This window comes from Pteropus medius, unplaced genomic scaffold, assembly GCF_902729225.1.
Source record: "Pteropus medius unplaced genomic scaffold, Ma_sr-lr_union100, whole genome shotgun sequence".
NCBI classification, from domain to species: Eukaryota; Metazoa; Chordata; class Mammalia; order Chiroptera; family Pteropodidae; genus Pteropus; species Pteropus medius.
The window spans coordinates 51,823,899-51,851,552 of NW_024344378.1; the positions used below are offsets into that span (position 1 = coordinate 51,823,899).

At 52.8% G+C, this 27,654-nt stretch overlaps 1 protein-coding gene across 1 annotated transcript in view; it reads right to left on the reverse strand.

Annotated features, from left to right (window-relative positions):
- Positions 1–726: 726 nt before the first annotated feature.
- The window catches only part of ZCCHC24 (zinc finger CCHC-type containing 24), a 60,684-nt gene continuing 33,756 nt past the window's right edge, over positions 727–27,654 (reverse strand). The window contains exons 3-4 of the mRNA XM_039872216.1: positions 11,991–12,155; positions 727–4,883 (exon numbers count right to left, since the gene is read on the reverse strand). Coding sequence (XP_039728150.1) covers positions 4,770–4,883; positions 11,991–12,155 — 279 coding nt within the window. The 3' untranslated portion in view covers positions 727–4,769. The remainder of the gene's footprint in view (positions 4,884–11,990; positions 12,156–27,654) is intronic.

Sequence of the window (27,654 nt, forward strand, 5' to 3'; positions counted from 1 at the left end):
CCCCCTTACTGGCCTCCTCACCGATGTCACCGTTGCCCCATGAGGGACCATTGCAAAGCTCGGTGCTTCTCAATTTTGCACACTGGACTGATCTGAGGGCTTTATCACACTCAGGCCGATATCTCAAGCATCTCGGGTGATTCTGGTGAGCAGCGAGATTGAGAATGACCAGAGCACTGACCCTGGGCCCTTGGACTCGGTACGTAGGTGGCTTTGCCGTGGCTCCCCAACCCTGTGAGCTGTGGCTTCTTGTCTGTGGCCCTCAGCAAGAGCCCACCTTGTGACAGCCCAGCCTCATCCTGGCCACTTCACTTTGCTCACTGTGTGATGCCCAGCGTCTGAGGCCTGATCCCTGGCGTTGGTGAGAAGGCCAAGTGTGAGCAGCAGCGGCAAGGCTGCCAGCTCCAAGGAAGATTCACTCCTATATATGGTCACCCGGGAGTCCCATCGCTGGGCTAATGTGTGACCTAATGTGCTGACAATCTCGCCGTCTGAGGCCCAACTTGGGGAGGGCCCTCGCCCTGGAGAGAGTGTCTACTTGGGGCAGAGAGGCTGGAAGGAGGCAAATGAATGGCATGGAGGCAAGGCAAGAACAAGATGACTCAGACACAGGAGAGCAGAAGGGTGACTCCAAGTTCTTCCCTCCCCACTGGGCCCCACGCATCTATGAAAACATCCAGCTCCCCACTCATGCTCTGTGTAAACAAGGAAATCCACGAGCCTCTCTTGCTTTTAAAGTCCTTTTAATACAGCATGAAAAAGCTATATTTCTATTCGCAAGCCATATACAGGTTCTCCAGGAATAAGGCACACGACGGAATGCCATCCCGAGGAAAGCCCTTCAGAGGGGTCAGGAGGCTTTCCATGCACCCCTTGAGCTGGGCCCACGGGTTCTGTTTGTCTTTTTAGCTGGACACACACATATGAACAGATACAGACGCAGACAGCGTTACCCCACAGGAGTAGAGGAGGTCAAATGGTGAGGTTGGCAGCAGAGAGCAATGAGTCTGCTGCCACTAGCCCTCAGGAGATGGCTCGGCCACCTCCCTGAAGGCCAGACACCTCCCACACTTCAGGGTTAGTTGTTCCACTGGGCTACGATGTAGTGATGTTGGGTTAAATATTCTTTTAGTGTAGATTCAAGTCTATTAGACGTTGGAGGGCAGGTGAGGGCTCTGGTTGACAAATCCAAGTTCAAAGAGCCTGGGGCCCCGGGGAGTGGCTCAGATGGCAAAGATCCAGGGGGCATAGAGAAGTCCGCCTCTTGCTTCTTCTTCCCTTCTTGGGCCCTACCAACTGGGGGACCCTTCACCAGGCCAAGGAGGCCATCCTTGGAGCTGGCTGACCGTGGAGGGGCTAGTTAGTCACATGCCCCTTCTTCCCCTGGCCCGCTCCCTGCCCCCCTACAAAATTAATAACCATAATAACAAGATAATAAGAAGGTGCAAAAGAATGGATTACAATGCTGTGTTTGTTATTCTCGGCTGAAGAGTTTCAAAGGGGTCACCGTTCCCTTTTTTGCTATATATCTAATAATAGCTTCCCTTAAAGAAGGCAGTACTTTCCAAAATACACACATGTTTAAATACAGGACAGAAACATATTAATAAGTCTAAGCACTTGAATAATATGCTGGCTACTTAATACTGATATTTTCATCCAAGGAAAACAACACAGAATAACAATATGGCTTAAAGAATTGCAAAGTTTTTTTCCTCGTCAGAATTATGTACCAACTTCATATAATATTCTATGTAGACAATATTTCCTTCTTAATGTAGTTCAGTTGCATACTTTTTACAGAACGAAGTATAGTAAAAAAATCAAACCAAAAAAAAGAAAGAAAAGTTCTCACCATAAATATTTTCTTATAGCTCAACAAGAAGGTTTGCAAAATACTTCCAGAAATCTTCATTTGATATTCTATTGCCCTCCTGAAAGCTCTGAAGTTTTGAAAATGCCTCTTTTTTTTTGTCTCAAAAATTATACAATTATATTTTTCTTTTCTTTTTCTTTTTTTTTTTTTTTTAAAAAAGGCCCTCAAATATATACAGACAAAAATCACTGTGAAGATTTTTCGGGAGAAGGTAACAAATTCAGTGTTGTGAGAAAAATTGGTAACCATGCAGAAATTTTAACATCTATGAATTTTTTTCAAAATACACAAATAGTATTTTTCTTAAAAAAAAAAAAAAGGAATTCTGTGTCAAGTATAACTCAAAATAAATACAAATTCACAAGTAGAACTATTGAATACTTCATATGGGGTAAACACTGTTATCTCCCAGCTAGATCACTAGATCTACTAAACTGCAAGCGATTGTCCCTTTTGAACGGACTAAAACCACATACTTTCTTGTCGCCTGGGCTCCCAGCTCCTCTGAGCACTTAATTCTCATAGCACCCGGCCTGCATAGCAGTGGCTTCTGCTGACCACAGAGAGCTCCCAAATTTAGCCAAAACAGTGCAGGAGTGGGGAGTGCAGAGTGGCTGCCACTGGCAGAGGGCTCGGCCCCCCTGGTGGCCGGCTCTGCACAGATGGCAGGGGCAATTGCTGCCAGCTGGATAAGCCCACTGAGAAGGTCACTTTAGGGTGATAGCCCATCTTCTGTTGGCCCATAGAGGGCCCTGGCCTCCAGCAGTCTGGAGTCTTAGTTCTTTTTAGGGTGTGGGCTTCCCCCACCATTGCAGCATAGTTGGCAGGCCTCAGGCATCCTGAGGCCAACATCCCCTGTTGGGCCAGGTCACTGGAAGGATTGGGACCCGGTCCTGGCAGCAGAAACAAGCATACTGCCCACCTCTGCGAACATTATCTTCAGCAGTGCACTAGGATGACTGACAGTAGCAGCTTCTCCTTGGGGTCAGAGTGCCTTGAGCTGGGGCAACGCCAGCTCACCCTGACATCATGGAGAAGGCAGGCAACAGCTGGGCAGGGACTCCCCAGTGGCATTACCCAGTGGGTGGGGAGGGTGTCCATGGTCATTTGCCAGGCATTACCCCTGTGGGCAGGAGGGAGGCAGCTTTCAGGCACAGGCTGGAATAAATACCCTCTTACTAAGTGCTCAGAGGGGCTGGCCCCCCGAAATCTACCTGCAGCCCACTGGCCGCAAATACACTCACTCCGTGTCTTCGACTCACTCCCTGGACCCCTGGTTAACACTTTACTGTAATTCCTCAGTTGTACAAAGCATTTTCATTTGAAAACAAAAGGCAACTGGGCACCAGTTGGTGTCCTTGCGCCGTGGTAAACACTGAATTTCAGGCCCATTTCGTGGTCTGATTTTTTTTTCCACAGAGGCATAACGTTAGGGCAAAATCAAGTGACGCAGTTCTGACAGTCAGTTTTCTCCCTGTTCCTGGGAGAAATGAAAGTTGGTTATGACAGTGAAAATCAGGCTTCTCACTGGGGACAGGGGAGAGGAGCATGACCCCTCCGCCTGCCAGGACAGTGTCTCCCTGACCAATGTGACAAGCCAAGAGGCCTCCCTGCTCCTTCGGGAGGTAGGAAATAATTGTCCCCGGTTTACAAAAGAGAGGATCTGCAGCTTGTCTCCAGGTTGCCCCATGTGAGACGGAAGGGGACCCTTCTCCTTCATTTTTGCTGGGGTGGGGGACAACAGGCTTGGGGCTGTAGGGGGTGACAGGGGATAACTGGCATCCTTCAGCCTGACTTAAGTGACCAACTAATGGTGCGGAGTACAGGACCTGGTGAAACTCTCCACATAAAGCCCTCTGCTCCAGGAGATGGCACTCAGCCAGGCTGAATTCCAGAACATCAGAACTGAAACAGACCTCTCTGCTCTCTAGTGTTGCTCTCTCACGTAACTAGTGGGGAAACTGAGGCTCAGAGATGAGAAGTCCTCCCCAAGTTCCGCAGTGCACCAGCAGCAGGGCTAGCATTTGAACCTAGGTCTCCAGACCACCAGGCCCGGGTCCTTCCTGCCAGCGTGGCTTCCACACTGGGCCCTGCCTCTTCGATTGGGGATGGACCCCAAGCGTGGGTGGGAAGCAAAGGAGAAGGGAAAGGGATGGGGCTGACAACAGCCAAGTGGGAAAAGTGTGTGGTGGTGAGTGGGGGCAGGGGATGCCTGATGTGCCCCATGTCACACCTTGGGGCACTGTCCAACATTACTGCCTCTGGGTCTACGGGGGATGGTGCAGCACCCAGGTGCAATGCCAATGATGTCAAACTGGGCATGGGCCAGAGATGCCCACTCCCCAGAAGTTGCTAGAACAGGTGTCAGCTCACCATGACTGCTGACTTAAACGGGACAGAAAAAAGATACATATACTTTCTGAGAGTGGCTTTGCACACGGGGCAAACTGGAAGGTTCTGGGTAGGAGAAGGCGACCTGGCTGGTCTTGGAGAGACGGTCCCCTGCAGGCTTTGGGATTCACAGTAAATTTAGTGCACTTGTGGCCAATACAAGGCTGCTCACTCCAAGGGGAGTCTCAGAGGAGAGCCTGTGGGGAATCCCAAGGGCTTTGTGGGATCCTGTGCATCGACGGCTGCTTGCCTCTGTCTCCTCCACACAGACCCGAGGCCCACCTGTAGAGAGTCCCAGAGACCTGGCTTCTGTGGGGCAGCTGCGTCAGTAACACTGTTTCAACACACATGAGACAAGAACCTAAGACCCCCCTGACCAGACGCACAGGCCTTCGAGGATGCGCCCACACATGTGGGGACACACAGCAACACCAAGGAACACGGGGGAGGTGGCGTCGTCTCTGGCTGGCAGGAGGGTGGCAGGCATGGCAGTCAGGGCCGGTCATTGCACTCGCCGGCAGTAGTAACCCAGCACTTTGCACTTCTCGCACAGGTGCTGGGGGTGCTCCTTGCTCTGGTCGGACACATCCAGGCCATCGGGCTTCTCCAAGGGTCTCTGCAGAGAGGAAGGAGAATGAAGGCCCCAGAGGGGGAGAGGAAAGGGCAGAGAGAAAGACCAAAACACAGAGCAAAGCAGGGAGAGTGAATCAGATGCACAGAGGCAGAGATGGAATGGGGGGGGTGGAGGGGAGGGGGAAGAGGGAGGAAGAGGAGAGAAAGAGGAGGAGAGGAGGAGGGGAGGGAAGGGGGGAGGAGGGAGGGGAGGGACAGGAATGAGAGGAGGAGAGAAAAGAGGGAGAGGGTAGGAGAAGACGATACTACACAGAGGGCCCAGAGAGTGGGTTCCAGGGTCACAGAGGTTGTTTTCCAAGCACCAGTGCCCTTCCTGCCTCTCGCTGTCTTCTGTCTTCAGAGGCGCAGGCCGAGGCCTTGGGATGGGGCCAGGACCGTGGCGGGGAGTGGGGGTGGGGGTGGGGAAGTGGGGGCAGGGGGGGGGTAGTCCTGTACCCAGAGCCTCCCTCTGAAAGCCACTTTGCCCTCCCCCAGTTCTCTCTGATCAGCCACCACCTGAAGCTCACAAAAGCCCAGGATTGAGGCAGCACAAGTGCGCAGACATTATCTAGATAAGAAAACCAAGGCCCAGGGTAAGGGAGACCCAAGCCCACACCTTCTGACTCCCAACACCTAGTGCTTCTTCTCTGGCTACTGTCACCCCCATGCCTGCTTGTACAGCCTCAGGATTCAGGGAGAGTTTAACCTGGACATGGTCACAGAGCTTCAGGCTTGGGGGAAGCCGGCCTTTAGTTCTGCGAGGGGTCAGCAGCTGGTGTTCTGATTCCCCCTCAGCCCAGGTCCAGGTGTAGCACCTGCTCATTTGAATGGTTACATGAGCTCACCGTTTCCTAGCAGGGAAACTGAGGCCCAGAGCGGGAAGGTGACTTGCCAGACCTATGATGCTGCTCGCCCACTGTGTGGCCTCAGGGAGCCTCAGTTTCCACACCTGTAAAGTGGGCCATCGTCGCACCTCCTTCGCTGGGCATTGGGGGGATTCAGATGTCTAGACATTTGTAAACTGAGCAGTGTCAGGCACATATGAGCACATTTCTGTCGCAAGGGGAGCTTCCCTGCTCCCTTTTTCCCTCCCTCTCTGGTTCTCAAAAGTCAGCAATGACTTGTCTCCCTGGAAAATTTATGGCTGCTCTTAGGTACACCTCCTGAAGAAGTTTCTTGGCATAGCCCCAGCCCAGAACCCTGCCTACAGAAGGGTCCCCTGCATGGACTAGTGGGGGACTCAGAGGAAGCTTGTCAGAGCCAGCTGGGAGCCACATGCTGAGGAGAGGGGGCAAGAACTGCAGGCTGGTGCGGGGCAGGGAGCCTCGGTGCCAGTGACCGTGACCCAGGATGGTCCTGGAAAAAAGCTGGGGTGAGCACTGCCCCACTGGCTAGAGTGTAAGGTACTCAAAAGTAACACACTGGCTTTTCTGCCCAATTACATGGTGTCTGGTCCCCAAGGTGACATTCAGAGAACGCTGAGGAATGGAAGAGGCAGAGGGCTCTAGGAGATGAGTGTAGAGACTGTGGGTAGCCAAGATTCTGATTCAGGGGACACAAAGCCCATCCCTGTGCTTCTAGGCCTAAAGCCACATTAGGATGGACTGGAAAAAGGACAGGGGCCTTGGCTTTGCCTCAAGGGGTTTGCAGATGACGACTGGCTTTCCTGGCTAGGGGAGAGGCGACAGAGTTTGGCTCCATGTCAGACCTGGGCCGGAATACCAGCTCAGCTACCTATCAGCTGAGTGAGTGACCTTGGGCAAGCCATCTGACCTCCAACTCTCTATTTCTCCATCTGTAAAAGGGGATGTTGATAACACTTTTCTCATGAGATAGCTGTTCCAACTTGATGAAGATCAGGAACAGAAAGAACATAACATACAGAAGCTATTAATGTTGATTATTATTATTATTAATGGGAGGGGGACACCAACTGGTAGAGGGTCACTAAAAGTTGAAACCAGGATTCCAAGCTGGAAAGCCTAGGGAAGTCACATGCCCTGCTCTCTCAGACATCTTGATGGACACCTACATCCCAGGCATGGCCTGCAAACCCCCAGGGCTGGGGAGCTCCCCTCAGGCCAGCCGAGCTGACTGGCTCAGCTCACTGCCTGGGGTATAAGAAAGGCTTCCTGATCTTGAGCTGACATCTGGGTCCCTGTATCCACATCCCAGTGATCCCGGCCACAGAGGGGCCACCAGACTCTCCGCTCAGCTCCTGCAGGTTGATGTGGGTAGTTCTGAAGTCTCCCCTCCTCTGACCAAACCCAGCCTGGTTTCCATTTCCCTCCCCCACTTTTCGTGCTGGTCAGGGTGCCTTCCCTGAGCCAGTCTTCCAGATGGAGCCAGAGAAGCCAGAGTGAGCAGGCCTGACAACCCTTGCTCCTCATGGTTTATACTTTGCGAAGTGCTGCCACATGAATCATACGATCTGACCTCAGGCCCTTCCTGTAGGTGACATATGACTATTTGCCTTACAGATGAGGAAACTGAGGCTCCAAGACATCAGGGGTCTTGCCCAAGGGCCTGAAGCTTCACCCATCTGCCGAGGGCTAATGGGCAAGAACTTTCTCTCTAGAACCACAACTGGCCCTTCTGTAACCTGGGCGAGAGGTTAATAACATCTGCTCTGTGTGATAGTGACAGAAGTCAATAAGATGATTGTCTTATTGAGCTTTGCAAGACTTATCATTGCTGTGTGGTCTTCAGCAAGTCACTCAACCTCTCTGTGCCTCCATTTTCTCCTCTGTAAAACCAGACTAATAAACCTTACTTGAAAGGGTCCTTGTGAAAAGTAAATAAGTTAATACATGCAAAGCTGTTAGGGCAGTGCCTGGCACATAAAGAGCAAAGTGTTGGCAAGTATTAATATCATATATTATTACCATTAGCATTATGTAGGGCTGGAGGCAGGCTTGGAGCAGGGGAACCAGCTGAGTCCCTGTGGAAATGCTCCTGCAATATCCTCTCCCTCCCCCTCCTTGGCTGTGACCCAATTAGTGCCTCTTTCCCGCAGGGGTCCTGCCTCAACCCTGCCCACCACTGGGTGGAGGAACTGGGGGAAGCTGTCAAGATGACTCCTCTCCACCAAGGGAAAACAAGCAGCAGCTGGGATTGATCACCCCTGGGCCGTCCCCACCCCTGCAGTGAGGCAAAGCCCATTAGTGTTTTCTTCTGTGGGGGGCAGGGCCAGCGGGAAGGTGGGGGGGCTCAGCAGGTGCCTGACGGGAAACAGATGTGGCCAGGGAGGGAGGAGAGGGGAAGTGGAGGGTTCTCAGGAGATGGCTGCCGCAGAGGTCAGAGCTCAGGGAGAAGAAGAAATAAAGCAGCCTCTCTCCACCTTGGGGGCTGGGGTTAGGGAGGGCTGTGGGGGGACTCCAAGCCCCTCCTCTCAGCTCTTCAATAGCTCCTGACACCACCCCCTCACATCTCTGCCCAGTTTGTAGCCTCTCTGAGGGAGAAGACTCCAGTGGGAGGAGACTGGGGGGCTGGGTGGTAGGAGCCCTGGGTCCTGGGCCCCCTTAACAGTGGCTGGCTGAGCGACCTTGCTCAAGTTCCATATCCCTTCTGGGCCTCAGTCTCCCTGCTGCACACAGTAAGTGCTCAACAAACAAGGGCTGACTGATGGGGTGGGCTGGGGGAAGGAGAGCCACATGCTTTTGGAAGATCCTTCCAGACTGGGCCCAAAAGACTGATCCTAAGTATGGAGATGGGGGAAAGTGGTCAGGGAGGCTGGGCTTGGACTGAGCTCGGCAGGATAGAGACAGGAAGCAGGTGAGGCCCGGTGCTACAAGCCAGGAATGGGCCTGGCATCGTGGAAGAGTGCTAGGGCAGGGGCCGAGGGCAGGGGCCGAGGAGGCTGGGGCCACTGTGGGGAGCTGGGTCTCACCAGCCTCGGGCGCACAGGCAGTGACTCTCTGCTTAGGTCACATAGGGTGTAACAGTCATAAGGGCTGAGCCTCCCAGACTCCCCGCACAGACCCAAGCACCCACTCATCTGAGCCCCCGTAGGAAAGGCCCATTCCAGACTTACCATTGCAGCCACTGCGACCTGCCCTCCCTGCTCCCCTCTTCCCCACTCGGGTCACTCATCTGCCCCCTCAGGCTCCACATACCCTCCAGCCCCAAACTTGATCCCTATTCATGAGTCCCAGCTTCTCTGCTGACCTTGGGTAAGTCACTCATGCCCCTTGCCTCAGTTTCTTACTCTGTAAAATGGGGAAACAATAGAGCTGACCTCATGGTGTGGCTGAGAGGACAAAGGTATAAAGTCCTCAGAGGACTGCCACTGCCTGGCCACTGCCCACTTCCGTCATCATTTTTCCCATTCCTGCCCTCGCCGGTCACTGAGGTCTGTCTACCTGCGGCCCTGCTTCTTCTCTCCTGCACTGCGTCCAGTACTTTGCACATGGTGCTCCCTCACCAGCAGTGCCCCCACTCTCCCTGCTGCTCCTATCCAGCCCTCCCGACCCTCCTTTCCTTCCCCTGACATGAGTGTCTCAGGGGAGCCTTCTCCAAGTGCACCCACAGCCCACCTCCCCACCTCCCCACCTCCCCCCACTGTTCTGCCTCCCTTTCCCTCAGGTCTCCTATGCCCCCTGCTGCTGCCATTCTTTCTGGTGACTCAGTTTATACAGGGAAGACTCAGTGCCCCAACTACCTCATCAACAGTGACCTTCTCTCCGACCACTCTCTGGTCCATCCCTTGGACCTGGTCCTCTTCAGAAACTTCTCTCAGTCCAGCTACCTGGCTCCCAACTTCCACCCTGTCCTGGTCCCACCTCTTCATTAAGGCCTTTCTGACTTCCCTTCCTGCCGTCTAGGCTGACACCCCAGGATCGTGCATTATCACACTTCCCCAAATGCGTCCAACTCTTTGACCTTCTCTCTGAAACACTCCCTGGGTAAACCTTTGCCCGCCTAGGCCCATTCAGCATCTCCTACCCACACTGCCCGGTGAACCCCACTGGAATGAGTCACAGAAATGGGCTGATGGCTTTGGTTACGGTTATGATTCAGACCTCCCCTGGGAGGGGGATGCTGTTCGGCAGGCCAGCAGGTTTCTCAGGTAGGCCTGCTTCCTCGCTCCTTGCTCGCTAGTCCTTCCTCAAGCCCGCCACACCCCTCTTCACCCTGGCTCATATCTGAAAACCTCATGTCCCATTTCACTGAGAAAACAGAAGCCTTGGAAGTGAAGTTCCTCTTCTCTGCACCATCTAACCCACCTCCCTCCCTCCTGTGCTGATGATAAGGTATCCCTCTAGTTCCTGTATCATCGGCCTTTTGCTTTCTTCTGGGTCATTCTCATTTGCCTGTAACATGCTCCAGGCTCTCCCATCTCTAACACCCATCCCAATGCCACCCACCCGACTCCAGCTACCATCCCATTTCTCTGCTGCTCTCCACAATCAAACCCCCTCAAGTGAGTGTGGACAAAGAAGGGAGTCCCTCTGCAGGCCGGCCCAAGAAGCCGCCTCCATCATGGCTCCATGCACACCAGCCCTGCCAACGGGTCTGCTGTGAACCGACACCTCCACTCAGCCTCCTCCTGAACTTCAGAGCGCTGGCTTCAGTGGTTCTCAAACCTTGGCCGTAGTTCAAGTTCTCACATAAAAGAGATGGGAAGCCCCATGAAGCTCCACCTCCTCATGGCCAAATCCAAGGGCACTTTTTCACGGTCGTTATACCTGACATCTTAGCACTGACCACCGCCCAGTCCTCGAACAGGGCTCCTCGTGACCGCCAGGACTCCATGCTCCCTGGTTCTCCTCCCTGTTGGATCCTTCTCCTCCATCCGACCCCAAATTCTGGGATCACGACGTGGCCTGGGGAACCCCTTCTCTACTCTGCTCTCATTCTGCAGGAAATCTCACCCAGTTCCTAAATACCTTCAGGTAAGCGATACCCAGTTATGTAAGAGCCACCTTGACTGCTCACCTTGAGCTTTAGAACAACACACCCAATGGCCTTCTTGACATCTTGACTTGGGTTTTCAGAAATACCTCAAATGTGACATGGGTATCAGAGAACTCTTGCTTTTATCTTGGACATCTGTGACCCATCCTACCCTGCCGCCAGCCCAGGCTGCCCACCTCAGTAATGATCACCTCCACCCACTGAGGCGCTCAAGTCTGAAGTGTGATTGTTCTGGATTCCTGCTTCTCCTGCACCTTCCACATCCAATCTGGTGACACCTTGTGTGGAACCCAGGTCCAGAGCAGCCTCCTTCGTTCAGACCCCTTCCAGCTCACCTGGGACCTGGCCACGGCTTTCCCACTTTCAATCTCCCAGCACCGCCCCCGTCCCTTCCCAGACTAATCTCTATACACAACCAGAGTAATTGTCTCAAAATGAAGAAGAAAGCCCTGTTGCTCAGGGATTTCCTCTCTGGCCCCCAAGGCTCTGAGAGCTCCCGTTCCGCTCTCCGCCCCTTTCCTCTCGCCCTGCTCTCCTCCTCCTTCACTGAGCTTTGGGCCCCAAGCAGCCTAAGTCCTTAAAGCCTCAGGGCATTTGCACCTGCTATACCCTCCCTCTTCCTAGGATGGCTGCCCCCCACTTGTGACAGGTCTAGCTTCCTCCCCTCCTTCAGGAGTATATGTCACCTTCTCCTCGCAGCCTGCAGTGAGCAGGTCCTCCCCGAGATAAGGGGCCTCAATCCCTGCCTACCAGGGCAGGCCCATGGGTGCCTTGGCCACCAGCCCCATGCACAGTGCTTGGCACACAGCAGCTGCCCTGTTTATACAGGAGTCAGTGGATGAATAAATAAATGAAACACATTTTCTACAGCATCTTACTGCCCATCCCTGTTTGTCTCACAACAACACCCAAGTTCATTAGTTTCAAAATTCGGCTGGGGTCCGCAGTCTCAGGTCTAGGTACAGTTGCCCCTTTATCTTCCTTCCCTTCCTGGTGCACTGGGCACTCTCTCACCCCCATTTCAGATGAGACAAGGAAAGGGCGGGCCAATTTGGAGGGATCTTGTCTCACTTTTGTCCTAGAAAGGAGTAAACTGAAGCCTAATAAGGGACAAAGTCAGTCTCCCACAGCCCTTCAGAGGACACCCACCCCCGCACTGCTCCCCTGCCCAGCCTGCCCAGCCCCGCCAGCTCACCTGCTTGTGTGGGTACACGTTGATGTGGCACTTGATGCACTCCTGCCCCATGTTGGCCCAGGAGTTCCCGCTCATCCATTTTCTCTTGCACTTGGGACACTTGTACTCACCGAAGCAGCGCTTTTTGCCCTGGTATGGGGTCAGACCCTCTCCTTTGGGGCGTGCCTAGAGGACAGGAAGCAAACAGAAGGAATTGCGTTCTACGAGGCCAAAATGCTACCCCCAGAGAGTCCCCACAATTTCCCCCTTCAGACTTCATCACCTGTGACCCTGTGTGCAGGCGCCTTCTGTCCCCAATCCAGGGTCACCCCAGAGCACACATAGGAATCCAAAGCTGGAAGACCCATCCAGGGGACAGAGAACAGAGGAGGTGGTAGGGGTACACATGTCTTTTTCAGATTTAAGGGAGTAAAGTACTTGATAGTGGCTAGGAATGACTTCTTTAACTCAGAGGTCATAAGGAGGTGGCTTGTGGTAGCATGGACCCGCACACAGGTGTTCTTTGGCCCACACAGTGGTGTGGATTAAATGGTTATTGAAGAGGCAACACAGGCACTGTAAACCTGCTATGTATTCAGTGAAAGTGAGTCTCCCCTCACCCTTGCTCCCAGCCGCCCACTCCCCTACTAGAGGCAATCTTAATTTCCTTTATGTACATTCTCCCGAAGACGGGTTCTGCGTTGACAAACGTATGCAATGTAGACATACGTACTCATATTCTTTCTTTTCCCTCACTCATATGGCAACAGATTATGCATTTGGTTCTGTATCTTTTTTTTTGTTTTACCTAATAATGTATCTTGGACATATTATTATTATAAAATATATATAATAAAATATCCTTTCCCACATCAGGACAAACTGAGCTATTGTATTCTGTTTAACAGTTGCACAGCATTCACATCCATGCAAGTCCCAGAGTTTGCCAGTCACGGTTACAGAACATCTGGTGGTTTCCACTCTGCCACTGTTACAAGCAATGCCCTGATTAATAACTGTGTGTATGTGTGTGCTTGTATACATGAGAGTACATTTGTGGGACAAATTCCTGGAAATAAAATTGGTATGTGCACTTTCAATTTTGAAAGGTAATGACAAATTGTTACTGCCCCACCCACTTCCCACTGCAGGTGTATCAACTTAATAGCCCACATCATCACCAACAGAGTTTTCATCATTGCCAATGTAAGAGGTAGAAAATCTCCTCAGAGTAGCTTTGACTTGTATATCTTCTATTATGAGTGAGAAAGAAGTTTCCCATGCATTTAAGAATTATTTTTGTTTCCTTTATGAACTGTCAGTTCAAATCCTTTGTGGTTTTTTTTTCCTGCTGGGGTTTGGTATTTTTCTTGTTGATTTATAAATGTACTTTATATATTACAGAAACTAGCTTTCTCCTACATGGTGTTTTTTTTTAAACAGCTTTTAGAGAGATGACTGTACATTTCACCCATTTAAGGTGTACAATTCAATGGTTTTTAATATATTCACAGTTACGCAACCATCACTACAATATAATTTTAGAACATTGTGTCACACTCCCCACCCCCCCGCCCTGCCCAAAGGAAACCTTGTACCTATTAATGGTCATTCCCCATTCTACCCCCACCTCCTCACCCACTCAGGCCTAGCCAACCACTAATCTATTCCCTGTCTCTACACATTTCCCTATTCTAGGCATTTTATAAAAGTGGAGTCATGCAATATTGTCCTCTTGTGTCTGACTTCTTTCACTTAGGGTAACATTTTAAGGTTCATCCATGTCGTAAACATGTATCAGTACTTCATTTTTGTTGCTGAAAAACATTCCAGTCCAGTTTGTATGGACATGCCATGTTTTATGTAAATTCATTCATCAGATGATAGACATTTGAGTTGTTTCTAATTTTCAGCTGTTAGTAATGTTGCTATGAACATTCATATACAAGCTGCATAGTGTTTTATAAAGTTGAATTAGTTGCCCCAACATTTAAATATGGAAGATTTCACATAAAAATATGACCACACTGGTCCAGAATTCTTATGGCGTCAATCAGCTGAGGTTGCGAAGTAGCAGCCCCAACAGACTGACCATACATGCATCCTGCATGTCACCTCTGTTCCGATCAGTCGCTCCCTGCATTTGTGTCACCTACATGGCACGAGCAGGCTTTGACTTTGAGACAGGCTTAAACATAGGTTCTACACTATGATTATTCAACTGTAGTTCCTAGACTGGCCTCAGCAACTTTCCCTAGGAGCTTGTTAGAAATGCAGAATTGCAGACCCTCTCCCCTTAGACCTACTAACTCAGAATCGGCATTTTAACAAGAGGCCCAGGGGATTCATATGCTGTTAAGTTTAAGAAGCACTGGGTTATGATATGATCTGGTTCCATAGTACTGTTTTCTAGGGTAATTGCCTATTTATGAAGTAGAACATAAAGATTAAGAGCACAGACTATGGATCCAAATCCTAGCTCTGTGATCCTGAGCAATTACTTCACAAGGATAATGACAGGAACTCCCATTTAAGACTGTTCTGAGGATTATATGAGATAATACATGTAAAACACTTAGAACAGTGCCTGGCACATAAAAGTAAAACAGGAATATTTGTTATTATTTACTAATATCGAACAATAGTGGTATATCAACAATGTCTTTTTTCCCAGGAACTATGACCATCTCTTGGTGACAGCTTACGAGAATTTCAGGCAAAACACTAAAAAGGGACATAGATGCTGAGTTGGTAAATCTAAACTTAGAAAGTGACAATAACACTGCCCTGATCTTTTGGGCCTGCTGCCTAATGTCTTTCGGATACTGTTGGGCTTCCTGGCAGCTGTGATGTCCCGGGAAGGCTCCGTCTGAGTTCCAGGGCAGGGCTGCCTCTTAGCACGAGTCAGGTCTGTGAGAGAAGCTACTTATGCCAAGGGGAGCACTCAGGGTGCAGTCAGAGTCCAAAGTCCAGTCGATTTGCAGTAGAGGGGTCAACTTATGCCTCTGAAGGCACTTTGAGCTCAGTTGCTGTCAAGTTAGTGGGTGTGCGGTCAGTAACCCCTTCAGGTGCCACCTCTTCTACCTGGTGCCTGGTATCCACAGTTTCTAAGCAACCCTAGCTTCCATGGCTTCCTTCTCTAGTAATCCTGAAATTACTAGATGAATTCATTTCCATGTCTTCCCATTCTTAAAGGCATCTACCTTTCAAAGGGGATGAGGAACAGGTGGGGTGCCTCACCAATGGTAGAACTTGAGACTCTTTGATTGCAGGGAGAAGTTGAGGGCTACCACCAGCCAGGTCCACTCTGGGACCTGGCTCTGCAGGCTTCTTGTTTCAGAGACTGACAGGACCTGGCACCTGGCCGCATACAGCTGGGGCAAAGGGCAGGGGTCAAGGCATTCCAGGGGCACTCAGCAGAGTGAAGACTCGCAATTCAGTTCCCAAAGTATCTCTGCTTCAGAAGTGAGCAGGAATGAAACCTCCACAAATACAGAAGATTCAAAGTATGCAGCACAGGGAGAAGCAGGAAGATGAGAGGGGAAGAAGGGCATGAGGCGGGAGGCATCGCCACATCATGTAATTAGAAAACCAGCTTTTTTGGAGCCATCCGTCAGGGGCTGTGAGCTGCTGGGCAGGGCACAGGGTCAGGGGTTCTGGCCTCCTGCAGGACCGATGCTCTTAGTGTACCGTTCCCACACTGCTGTCAGGCCAGGACTGGGAGGCCTCAGCTTTCTGACACCCACTGCTCAGGATGTGGCTCAGATTGTGGACGCAGGGCCAGATGCCTGTGGTCGCATTCTGCCTCTGCCTGTGACTATGTGGGAGAAACTCAGCAAGTCACTCAACCTCTCTGCCTCGGTTTCCTCATTATGAACCAGGATGATGATGAAGGGCCTGCCTCCCAGGGCTGTTGGAAAGATGTGATGCATCCACGCGCTGAAGGTCTCAGCTCAGTGGCTGAACATTGCAAGTGCTCAGTCACCATTAGCGATGTCAGTGACTCTCTCTTGGGCCTTTACAGGGAGAGGGAGCAGGTGTGTTCTACGTGACACGGAGGCTGGGGCTGAGACCAGTGGGTGTAACTGGTAAGAGCAAAGTTCCAAAGATGGGAGGGAGTCCTGGAAGAGGTGGGATTTGCTATCTCTAGGCTGTGGGGGAGGTGACAAGCGACAAAGGAATAGCATTTGGTGTCTTCACCTTCTGGAATTCTCAGGGAGGGACCAAGATAGAGGGAGGCCGTGGAAGCTCTGCAGATGCTGCTGGCAGAGGACAATGGGAAGAGCGAAGAGAATAGACACTTAGGAAGCACTGTTTCTGTGCTGGCTTTGTGCTCAGACTGCCGCATACTGTTAGGCCCCCATTCACCTCTTTTTATAATCAATCCTTCATGGCAGGGAACATCATCAACCCATTTACCAGATGGTGAAACTGAGGCACAGGGAAAGGGCAGGACTTGCCAAAGAATTTCCAGTGCGTGAGGAACAGGAGGCTAGGCCCAGTGGGCTTTTCCACAAGGTGACACTTGGCTCACCATTTCTATCACCCCCCAAGTGTGTCTCCATCATGAGGCTGAGGCCTGTGCTCAAGAACAAAAATCCCCCAGACCCCAGGGCCTCCAGCTCAGCCTAGCCTAGTGGCTTTGCTCTCCTGCAGGTCAAAAGGGAGACGTGGCCTGAAGTGCAGGGAAAAGAGGCAGTGAATGAAGGCAAGGAGCCGCTTCTTCGAAGCGTTCAGTCCCAACATTGTTTATGCTTACAGATGAGGGCAGAGCCAAAGGGAGTAGGAATTTTTTGACGGAACAAAGGCTTCTCTACCCGCCCCCCCCCCACTTTTCCCCTGCCTCCTCCCGAAAAGGCACAGCCTCTTCTCATAAACTTTAGCATGAAACAGACAGTGACTGCCGAAGGCTCTGCAGGGGCCTCCACCCATCCCAGCTGGGAAGGGTGCCAGGCCTGACCAGGCTCTCCTGACCCAGGCCCCTGCCATGTACCCCTCTGGGGAATCACGTCTGCCAGGAGTCCAGGGAAAGCTCACTGGGGCTCAGAAACCACTTCTGGTAGCACAGACAGGCCCTCTGGGGACCAGAGAAGCAAGGGGCTTGCTCAGGGACACATAGCAAATCGGAGACTGAGCTGGAAGAGGGGTTGAGTCCTCTGCTTGACCTTCAGAAGAGGGCTAGAATTGCCACGGAGAGCAGCCTGGGAAGTGGGAAGTGGTGGCTGGTATGGAGGTGAGACGGAGGCCCCGTGCCAAGGAGCAGTGAGGGCGGAACTGGGTGGGGAATGGGAGGGGTCAGTCAGGCAAGCCAGCAGTTTGGGAAGAGATGCAGATGATGCTGACACTATCTGGGCACTTCTTCAGAGTGGCTCACTATTTTCTTCCCACTTACTCATGAGATTTCTGGTGGTTGGCCTGGAGGTGGTGAGCTCCCTGTCACTGGGGGTATATAAGCAGAGGGTGGGTGAACAACTACCAGGGAGGTTGCTGAAGGGACTTTTGCCTTGGTCAGGCTGTTGGACCAGGTAACTCTGAGAGTGCTTTCAACTCTGTAGTCTTCCCATTTCTTGTTGCTGGTGAAGGCCAACCAGATAGGTGTGGAGAGAGGGCCCCCTCAGATGCTGCTGGGGGCGATGGATAAACAGGTATATTTCCTACTGCATTCCTGTTGTGCAACTTGGCAATAAGCCTTTAAACTTTAAAAAAATTTCTTCCCCCCAGCAAATCTATTTCTGAGCGATCGCCCTACAAGTGATCAGAGTGATGTACCAAAGGGCTGTTCAAGGATGTTCATCACAGCATTGTTTAACAGCAATGGAGCAAGCTAAACATTCAACACTGATGCTCTGGTTCCCTAAATGATGTTACACCCATTGGATGAAGGACAATGGAGCCATTAAAGTATTTATGAGGACTTTTTTAAGGGGTTGGGAAAATGCTTAAAAAGAAAGCGGGATAGGTAATCGATGTAGACTGCTTCCAGAATAAAACCGTAAAAAGGAAAAATGTGCAAGAAAAGGGCTGGCAGGAAATCAGCCAGAAGGGTTTAGAAATTGCCTCTACAAAACTGAATGCTCTATTTTAATTAACGAACTGTCTTTAATGAGTAAGTATGACTTTGATGAAGAAAGTGATGGTTCATTCACCAACGGACTGGACTCCCTGGCTTGCATGCCCCGACTGCCCACAAGGGGGCGCCCTGCACCTTCCCAACAGAGATGGCAGCTCTGTCCACACTTGCCCCTACCTTTGTCCCTGTGGGTTTGGACACTGGGGTCTGGGGGCCCGGCACTGGTGACCTCTGGCTGCTGGTTCTCTTGGACCATGTTCGGGTCCAAAGAGCTGCCCTGCCCCCAGCCATGGAGTGGACTTCTCACCTCCTGGATCCCATCTGCTCCCTCGATTTGAAGACAGCCAGAAGTATCCACACCTGTCACAGGACACAAGAGCCCTGGCTGGTCACTCGGCCCATCAATTTTCCTGCCTTGGCCTCCTGAAGTCCCAACAGGAGTGAGTCAGCCTTTAGGGTGAAGCATGCTTTCCTCTTGGCCCCTTTTAGAGTGAGTCCCTTTTGCAGGGAGACAACATTGTCACCTTTGGTAGCTTGAAGCAGAGCATCCCAGAGACTCTGGACTCAGCAGGCAGAAGTGGGGTTGCTCAGGGCCACGGCCATGCCCAGCACATGATGACTCCTTGCCGGTTCTGCCCCAGGACACACAGTCTCTGCTTTCAGTGTACTGGGTTCTGGCTGTGGGCCCCAGCAGCGGGCTTCGCCCCGAGCCCTGGCCATACCACCTCTGCCTGCCCAAGCTCTGGGACAGACTAACAGCCACACTCATTACGTGTCTGTCTAGTCAGGGCCAGGTCCTCTTTGAGCCACTTTATGAGCTACATAGAGTTAGTCCCAGGTTTCAGATGAGAACACTGAGGCAAGAAGAAGTTAAGTAACTTTCCCAAGGCTATGCCACCAGCAAGTGGTGGAATCTGGATTTGAAACCAGGCTGTCTGACTCAAGCCCGCTCTCGCAATTTCCCTGAAACACGCCAGGATCACACAAAACTGAGGAACGCACCCAGCCAGTGGTGAGAAACAGTAAAAGGTTGCTACTGTCATGGGTCCTGGCATGCTGGCTGGCTTTGGGGGCGTTCCTTCTCCTCCCCATCTCAGTTTCCCTATCTGGGCCTCAGTTTCCCCATCTCCAGAATGAGGGTGGCACTGACTGCTAGGCAGGGTCACTTTCCTCCTGAGGCCCAGAAGTCGGCATGTGCCCAGCAGCCCCACTCCCACTTTCCCTCTCCGCCGGGGAGCTCTAGGCCAGCCCTCCAGTGCGTCCAGCTGAGAGGCTACGCCAGAGGAGCAGGGGGAGGAAATAAAGAACAGATGGGCTCCTCTCCGGCTCGCTGTCTCGCCCAGTCTGCATGCTCTCCCTCAGCTGGGCCACTGAGGTGGTCCTGGCCACGACGTGAGAGAAGGGCCCTAAGTCTCGGGAGTTTGCGAAGCCCTTCTCAGAAACTGAGAGGGAGGCACAAAGCGAGGGGCAGGGGTGTCTGGCCCATGAGACCAGGACTCTTTGTGCAGGCTCGTTGGCCCTTCCTGGATGGTCCAAGAGGGTTCTGGAAACCCTTTCTGGAGGCTAGGGGCCTTCCTCGGGAGAGGTAGTGCCCTGTTCCCAGAACCGCCTCCTTTGAGACCCCCTTTCTTGGCTCACGAGTGGCCCTCTACTCTCCCTGCTGTGTGTCTCCTCAAACCTGGCCCAGTGGGGAGGAAACGGGCTGCGGCTGGAGACCGAAGTTTCGGCTCTGGCTATCCCATGCCTATCTTCATCTGCCATGTGAGGGGGCTGCTCTGGAGAAGCTGGGACACTGCCATTTAATGAGCACCCTCCATGTGCCAGCCACTTCCCAACATGTCACCCCACAGCCCCTCCATTTGACAGGAGAGCAAACCGAGGCCCAGAGAGGCCAAGCATCCCGTGCAGCGCCCCATGGCCATGGAGCCAAGACTTGAACCCTGTCTGCTGACTCCAAAGGGACACTTTCCACCTCACGCATGGCCTCCCCACGAAATGGCTGTGAGAAATTAGAGAACAAGCCTACTCCTAGGACCGTGACTCCACTTCTGACCTCTGACCCCTGGCCATCTCTTCAATTATTCATTTGTTTAACATTTATTGAGCACCCACTCTGCACAAGGCTCTGTGAAACATTCCAGGAATATGGAAATAAACAAGACAGATGAGGAATGCTCTTAGAGTCTGGGGCCTTCCAAAGGGGCCAGCCCCGTGACCCTCTCATCAACCATGGACCACGCCAGTCACAAACACCCTTTGGCCGCCACACAGTTCCAGACCCAGGCCTGAGTCAGACTCGCACCTGCAGAAACACTCTTGGACTCACATCCTTAGGCAGAGGCTACTCTTTACCCGTTCCTCCTGAGTGACAGGCATGGGGCCAATGTATGACACATGAAATTAGCTCTAATTTATGCAACAGCCCCATGAAATCATCACTCTTAACCTAAAGGCAGACGAGGAAACTGAGGCTTGGGAAAGGGGAACAATTTGTCTGAAGTCACATAATTAGTAAGCAGTGGGGCCAGTTTCTGAGCTCAAGTATGTCCAGTGCCAAAATCCACGCTTTTCCCTCCCCTGTGCTCCATGACACTGCTTTAGGGACCCTCTAAAGATCCCCACACTCAAGCGTCCGCAGACATGGCCTCGGGAGGCAGGTGGGAAGGCTGCCTCAGCCTCTGCAGCCGGGTCCAGGCAGCTGCAGACTCCACCGAGGCCCCAGAGGAAGCAGGCAATCAGAAGGACAGGTGGGCTGGGCCGTGCTGCCTGCAGGCTGCAGGGAGGGAGGAAGGACGCTGCAAGAGGCCACCCTGGGCTTCCTCCGGAGCCTCAAGGGCCCCCTTGTCTGAGCACAGGCGTCTCTGCCACCTCCCACAGACCCCCTCCTCTTTTCTGGGTTCCTGTCGCAGCCCAGCATGGGCCCAGAAGGCCCAGCCTCATCGTCACCCCTCCCACCCGGTTCCCAGGCCAAAGCCACCACAGAAATGCCATCCTGATTCCACAACACTAGGGTTTGTCAAAGTGCAGGGGAACAATGGAAGCTTTCACAGTGCCAGGAAAAGGTCTCAGGAAAACCCTGGGGAGGGGGCATGGAGTGGGGGCGTGGAAAGGAGGGAGAGAGCCAGAAGAAGAGGAGAAAACGGGGAGACAGAGAGGTAGGGAAGAGCAGCAGAGGACGTCAGGAGTAAGGGACAGGGAGGGCGGGGTGGGATGAGAGCCAAGGGCACGAGCAAGATAGAGGACAGTGTGGGGAGACAGACGCCAGACGTGAGAGTGACAGGGCGAAGTGAGGGAGAAGATGGGAAATGAACCACAGGGAAAGGGGAAGCAGGCTCAGAGAAGGACAAGAGAGGCCAAGAAGCCCCTCCGGAACCCAAAGGGGTGCGAGGTCCCAGCATCTCCGCGTGCCTCCCAGCACGGTGTCCACGGCCCTAGGGAGCCCTGGCCCAGAAGGCAGCAGAAACTCTGTCTCCAAACCCTGCCCCAACACCAGGCAATTTGAAGTTCTCTCCAGCAAAACTTTTTGGAAAGCAAAAGCTTTTTAATCACATGAACAGCCACTCCCTAAGTTATCTGTTTCCTGCTTCTGGCTTTCCTCCATTAGCAAACCACACAGATCAGAGCTCAGGGGTGGGAGGGGAAGAGGGGCCAGTCCAAGGGGTGGAAAACATCCGAATCATAGCGATTGCAAAAGTCCTGGGTTTTCCTCCCCTCCTGTGACTACAGAGACAGCGATTGCTGTCTGCTGCTGCCCTAGCGGGTGGATGTAAGATTTGAAACCACCCTGTGGCTGGCAAATAGCTGGATGCTACTCAAAGTCTGAACATCATTTGTTGTCCTGAGTGGGTTTCCAGGTCCCTGTGCATTCTTGTTTGGGGGGCCCGTTTGCTCAGCGAGCCCTTTCTTCTGACTGAGCCCTGTCTCCTGCTATAGCCACGACCCCTGTTCGGCCAGGCAGTCTCCCCCAGGTACTTTCGTGACCACTTCAGGCTTAGGGGCCCTGCCACCCATAGGACTGAGGCAAACACTCAAGGCTATGGGGCCCCTCCCCCACCTGGCCCAACTGACCTTCAAACCTTGGCTGTTGCTACTCCCTCCTGCACCTATAGTCAAACAACAGTTTCCTACAAATGATGTGTTTACCCGCCCCCACACCTTCTCTTTTGCCATTCTCTATGCACCGAACATTTCTCCACCTAGTGAATGGCCATGTAGCCTTCAAGGCCAAGCTCAAAGGGCACCCACCTGGCCTCCCCCATTGCAGAAAGGATTAACTGTTCTTTTCTGGATGCTCACCCCACTCTCTGAGTCCCAGCCTCCTGCACTAGCTGAGAACTTTCCCGCCGCGTCCCCAGAGAAGGCCTCGGTTCCCCAAACTCCCAAGGGACTTTGTGGTCTGCACCACTCATTTGGCTGTGGGTCATGTCCTGCCCTGACCTGGCCTCCAGCATGCCAAGGAATTCATCCAAACTCTAAAAACTCACAGAATGCTGTTTCTGCTGTCTTGTTTCCCACTGGTCTCCGAGTGCACTGTGGCAACACTGGCCCTCCCTACTCCTGCTTCCCTTGGAGCACCCTGGGGTGAGGCTCGGAGCACATCAGTGGCTGGAGGGGACACCGGTGTGCCAGTGACCATGATGGTGAGGTATGTGGGTCAGGGCCAAAGCCACTCTGGTAGGAGGTGTCAATGCTGGAACTGGTCCTTGGCATGGTCTCTGTCCACTCCCAGGAGGCCTTTCCTAGGCTGTGCTGACGGCTCTGGAGGGCCACCTCAGGCCAGCAGCGCCGTTTTCACAGGTGGGCTGGTCCCTGACGCTGCATGTGAGGCTGTCCTTGGTGAGGCCTGGAGAGACGTGACCTGACTAAACATGGCCATGAGCAGCCCAGCCCTACCTGGCTGGAGGGAGGCTCTGCACAAATCCCGGGGGTGGGGCTGGGGGGGCAGGTTAAGAGGAGGAAAGGCCTCAACCTGGAGTGAGGCTTTGGGTGTGAGAGCCACCCCAGGAGGAGGGGAACTCAGCTCAAAATAGCGATGGGGGAAGGGTATGGAGAGTGGCTAAGTGCCAGAAAAGAAATCCGATCTACTCTGGCGGTGAAACGCTGAAGTCAGCAGTTTGGGGCCACTCTGGCAGGAGCCAGGGGCTGGAGCTGAGAGGCTGCAGGCCCGACTTCCATCCTGGGCTCTGGTCTTACATCAATCCGTCTTTTCTCAGGACCTCGATCTCTTCCTCATCTGGCCACTGAGGGAGAGGGAGAAGCAAGATATCTACCTTGGAGAACTTTCAGCAGGTGAGTGTTGGAGACCACAACAACCATAGCCACACTGTGTGCCAGGAGTGACATGCACCTGACTTATAGGTAGCTTCCTTGCGACCCCACTTCCAGATGAGAAAATAGAGGCCCAGAGATGTTAAGTCATCTATCCAAGGTCGCAAAGCAAGTAGGTGGCAGGGCTTGAATCCTGGGCTTTCTGGCTGTTGTCTGATACTTTCATTGCCAAGTGAGGTCCAGAAGGCTGTAGAATGGTTTCAAGGTCACCTGTGGCAACTGTAATGGGGCAGGAGTTAAGAGGTTCCTGGGAGCCAGCCCAAGCATCTGCCAGCTTTCACCATGTTTCATAGTGTTGCTGGTATTGGAAATCTGAGCATGAGTCATGGGGAGGAGAGTATATGTGTGTGAGCAAGCATGTGCATTTATTACATGCATGCTTCTCAGGGTGACTGCAGGATGTCAGATAGCAACACAAACCTCCCCATGTTCTACCCCTTGTGGGGTGGTGGTGGTGGGGTGTCCAGCAGAGGAAGAACTGCTCTGATGTGACTTTCCAGGGGGTTGTAGGGAGGAAGCCAACCTGACATTTCTCATCCCCTCACGCCAGGCTGCAGCTGACCTTGCTTCTTTACCCAGGGACTGGAAAAGTCTGCAAAACCTTCCCTTCCACATTGTCGCCAAGGGCAAGGGTGTCCAGCATGGCTCTGCAGGAGGCAGGATGATGGAGCCATGCTAGGTGCCCCCAGATGCTCTGTTTCCTTTTGTCAGAAACTGCATTCTAACAATTCCTTGGCCCCAGGTTCCCCAGCTGTAAAACCCTCACAGCTCCCGCTATGACAGTTTTACATCTACCGGACATTCCATTGTCACTATAACTCCTACAGATGAGGAATCCAAGACACAGAGAGGTTGGGAGATTTGCCTGAGGTCACACAGCCAAGCAGCAGCAGAGCTGGGATCCAAACCCAAGCCTCGCTGACTTCCACAGCACCACATGGTCTGCGGCTCTGATCTTCTGGGGTGTCCTCGCCCTTATCTGTGGGAAGCCTCACATGACAATAAACCTGCAGGTTCCCTGAAAAGGGAGGAGAGGAAGTGTGTACCCATTGCAGGAGAGGGGGCTGGCTGGTGGCCCTCATTCTCACACCAACTTCTACACATGCCAGTCCCGCTATCTGGCAGACCCTCGCCTCCCAAACAAATACAGTGGAAACCACACTTCTTCCTGGAAACTTTCCTTGACTGCTCCTGCCTGCAGGGACCCCTCTGGTCTCTGCTCCCCGTGGGGCTCATCTTGTCACTCTCTGTACTATAGTCCCCTCGGGCAGCACCAGGGCCCACTACACACCTGCTGAGGGAAAGCAGTGTACATGCGCCCTGCAACCTGTGCACACGGCCCCTCTGCCAGGGTTCTGAGCCAGCTCCTTTAAAGTGCTGATGCTGTGACCTGAGCCAGACAGACGTGGGACCTGCCCTCATAGAGTGTCTGTCCCAGAAGAGCTCTGATGTGGGAGCTGAGCTGACCAGGCTGTGTGCTGTCTCATTAACTCAGCATAGTGACCATACCACACACGGTGGCAGGAATAGCAATCCATTTTTCCTAGCAGAAAACGAAGGTTTACTTCCAAAACCACACAGATGCAAAGTCTGCATTCCATGTTTCTGACTCCAGATGCCCAGGCTCTTAGTTCTAGAGCCCAGGCTGTTTCTCACCCTTGAGTAAGCATCAGAACCATCTGGGGGCTCCTTATAATACAGGCTTCTGGGCCCAGCCCTAAAGTTTCAGAATCCCTAGGTCTGGAGTGAGCCTGAGAAACTGCATTCTAACAATTCCTGGGTGAAGCTGATTCTGCTGGTCCAAGGACCTACTTGGGAACCAATGATCTAGATGATACTGTTAAAGCAGGAGTGTCAGAGACTGTCTTCTTCACACTGCCCACTGCCCACACACCCATTCTACAGCCCAGGAAACAGGCACAGCAAAGGCAAGGGCCTAGCCCAAGCCATAGAGGAAGTTAGGGTCCGGACGAGGAATGGAGCCCAGGGCTCCTCACCCCAGGAGCTGGGCTGGAGGCAGGACAGTGAGGCTGCTAGGCTTGGGTGGGGCAACAGCCTGCGGTGGGAAGAAGGGCCATCTCTTTAAAAGCAGGACTGGCAGTGGTGGAGGTGGTGGTGGGGTGCTAAGGGAGGGCTGGCCAGGCTCTCCTGGCCCAGCCCCAAACCTGTGACTCCTCGGCATCTGGAAACTATCACGGGGAACAATGAAGGGAGCAGGGGGCCTGGCTGCTCAGGCTCTGGCCTTGTTTGTTCAGGGAGCTGCGGGCATCTCCTGCCCCCACCTCCACCGCCACCATTTGCCTTGGTACTGGACACACAGCCCCAGGCAGCCACCTGTCAGGAAAAGTCAGCCCCTGAGTGACAGTGGGGGCTAGTGGCCAGGTTGGGTGCCTAGAAGCTTGGCCAGAAGTCAGGAGATCCCAGGCGGCTCAGCTCCCTGCTTGCTGAGCCTTCCTGGGCCTCAGTTTTCCCACAGGAAGCTCAGAGACCACACCACTTAGGCTGACTGTGTACCATTACTAGCAGTATATCGGCCCAGCTTAGTGCCTGGGCCCATGTTGCTCCCAGGGGTCCTACTGTCCTCTGAAGGCCAGTGGGGGCCAAACAACCATCTGTGGAGCAGGGAAAGGACTGAGGAACTGTCACTGTGTGCACCTGCCACCAGGTGCTCCACTCATGCCCTTGACACCCATGTATTAAGTGCCCACTGCCTACAAAGCACTGGAGCAGGTGATTAACAAGACAGATGGAACCCCAGCCCCCAAGAACATAGAACATAGTCAGATGGAAAGAAAAAAACAGGTATCTTATCCAAATAATTAAAGTTGTGATGAGGGCTACGAAGGAATGGACAATAGACACTAACAGGGATAACTTCTTCAGACAAGGCAGCCACCCTGCAGGGTCCGTCCTAGCCTCTGAAGTTTCACAAGTTAAACTGTTTTACGGTGTGTGTTTCTTACCTGTCTCCGTCCCTACCTCAGCCCCAACTGGACCTGAGACAAGTCCCTTCCCTGCCTGGGTCTCAGTTTCCCCATTTGTCAATAAGGGAAGAGAACAGAACCAAGAAAGGCAAATACTTCATCTTGTGCATCCACGCCAATTACTTCCTACCAGAGCAGTACTGAGAAGGATTCTGCAGGTGTGTCCTAGCTCAGTAGGCCAGACTGGCACTGTTTTGGTAATGTCCAGCTCACCACGGCCATGGGCTGGGGGTGACAGGCAACATGACCTGTGTTAGCATTCCTGACCTAGGTGATTCCTAAAGATCTTTCCGGTGCAAATGTTCCCCAAGCAATCTGGAGATGCAGACAGAGTTCGAATTCTGAACAGGCCCTGGCTTACAGTGAGAAAGAGGCCATTTCCTCCATCTCTGGGCCTGTCACAGACACTAGTCTTGCCCTGCCTGTGCCACCTTCCTGTTGTGCCTTTAAAACATGACCCTGGCTGTAAAAGTATGTTAGAAAACTGACTCTTCCTCCAGGAAGCCTTCCCTCCTAATCCTCCCAACCGATATCCCTCAGCCCCCCGCAAGTCCCTTTGCTTCGTACATCTCTGTAGGAAGCACATAAAGATGCCCCACTAAGTTGGTGTGTATGTATTGCTTCCTCCTTAGGCCCTTCCTCAGGAACAGAGATCACGTAGGACTCCTCTCTCATCCTCAGGCCCCGAATGGGTCTGGCACAAGCAGGGAGCCTCTGGGGAGGAGGTGAAGGACAAAGTGACCATTTTGTACATTACTATCAGCCTGAAATAAGTAGCTAGAGGAGAAAGTCAGGAGGATTTGGGGAGGCAGGGTAAGGGGGGCAGGCGGCAGCCTGGTGACTTCCTGGACAAGCATGCTGGCCGATGTTCCTGGTCCTCAGTGTGGCTATTGTCCCTGCTAGTCCAGAGAGCAGGCTCAATAGGGCCTCTGTCCCTCCTTGGGCAGGCTGACCCAGCTCGGTGGCATCCCACCCGGGCAGCTGGGAAGCGAGGGCGCACACTTCCTGTCCCCACGGCGAGTGTTCAAGTGTTCAGAGCGGCAGGGATAGGGGAGGGGGGCTCTCAAGACAAGCACCCATCTATGTCCCCCAGAGGAGGGCTGCCCAGCTGGGGGAGGAGGCGGGAGAAGGGACAGCAGTGCTGAAGACGTGCTCGCCCCTGTGCCTCAGCCCTTCTCCAAAGCAGTTCTCCCTCTGAGATGGAGTTGTCAGGACAGTTGACTCTCGCTCTCTTGCTCTTCTTCAAAAAGGCCAAGCACATCCTTGCCTCATGCCTCATCTCTGGGCCTTTGCTCTTGCTGTT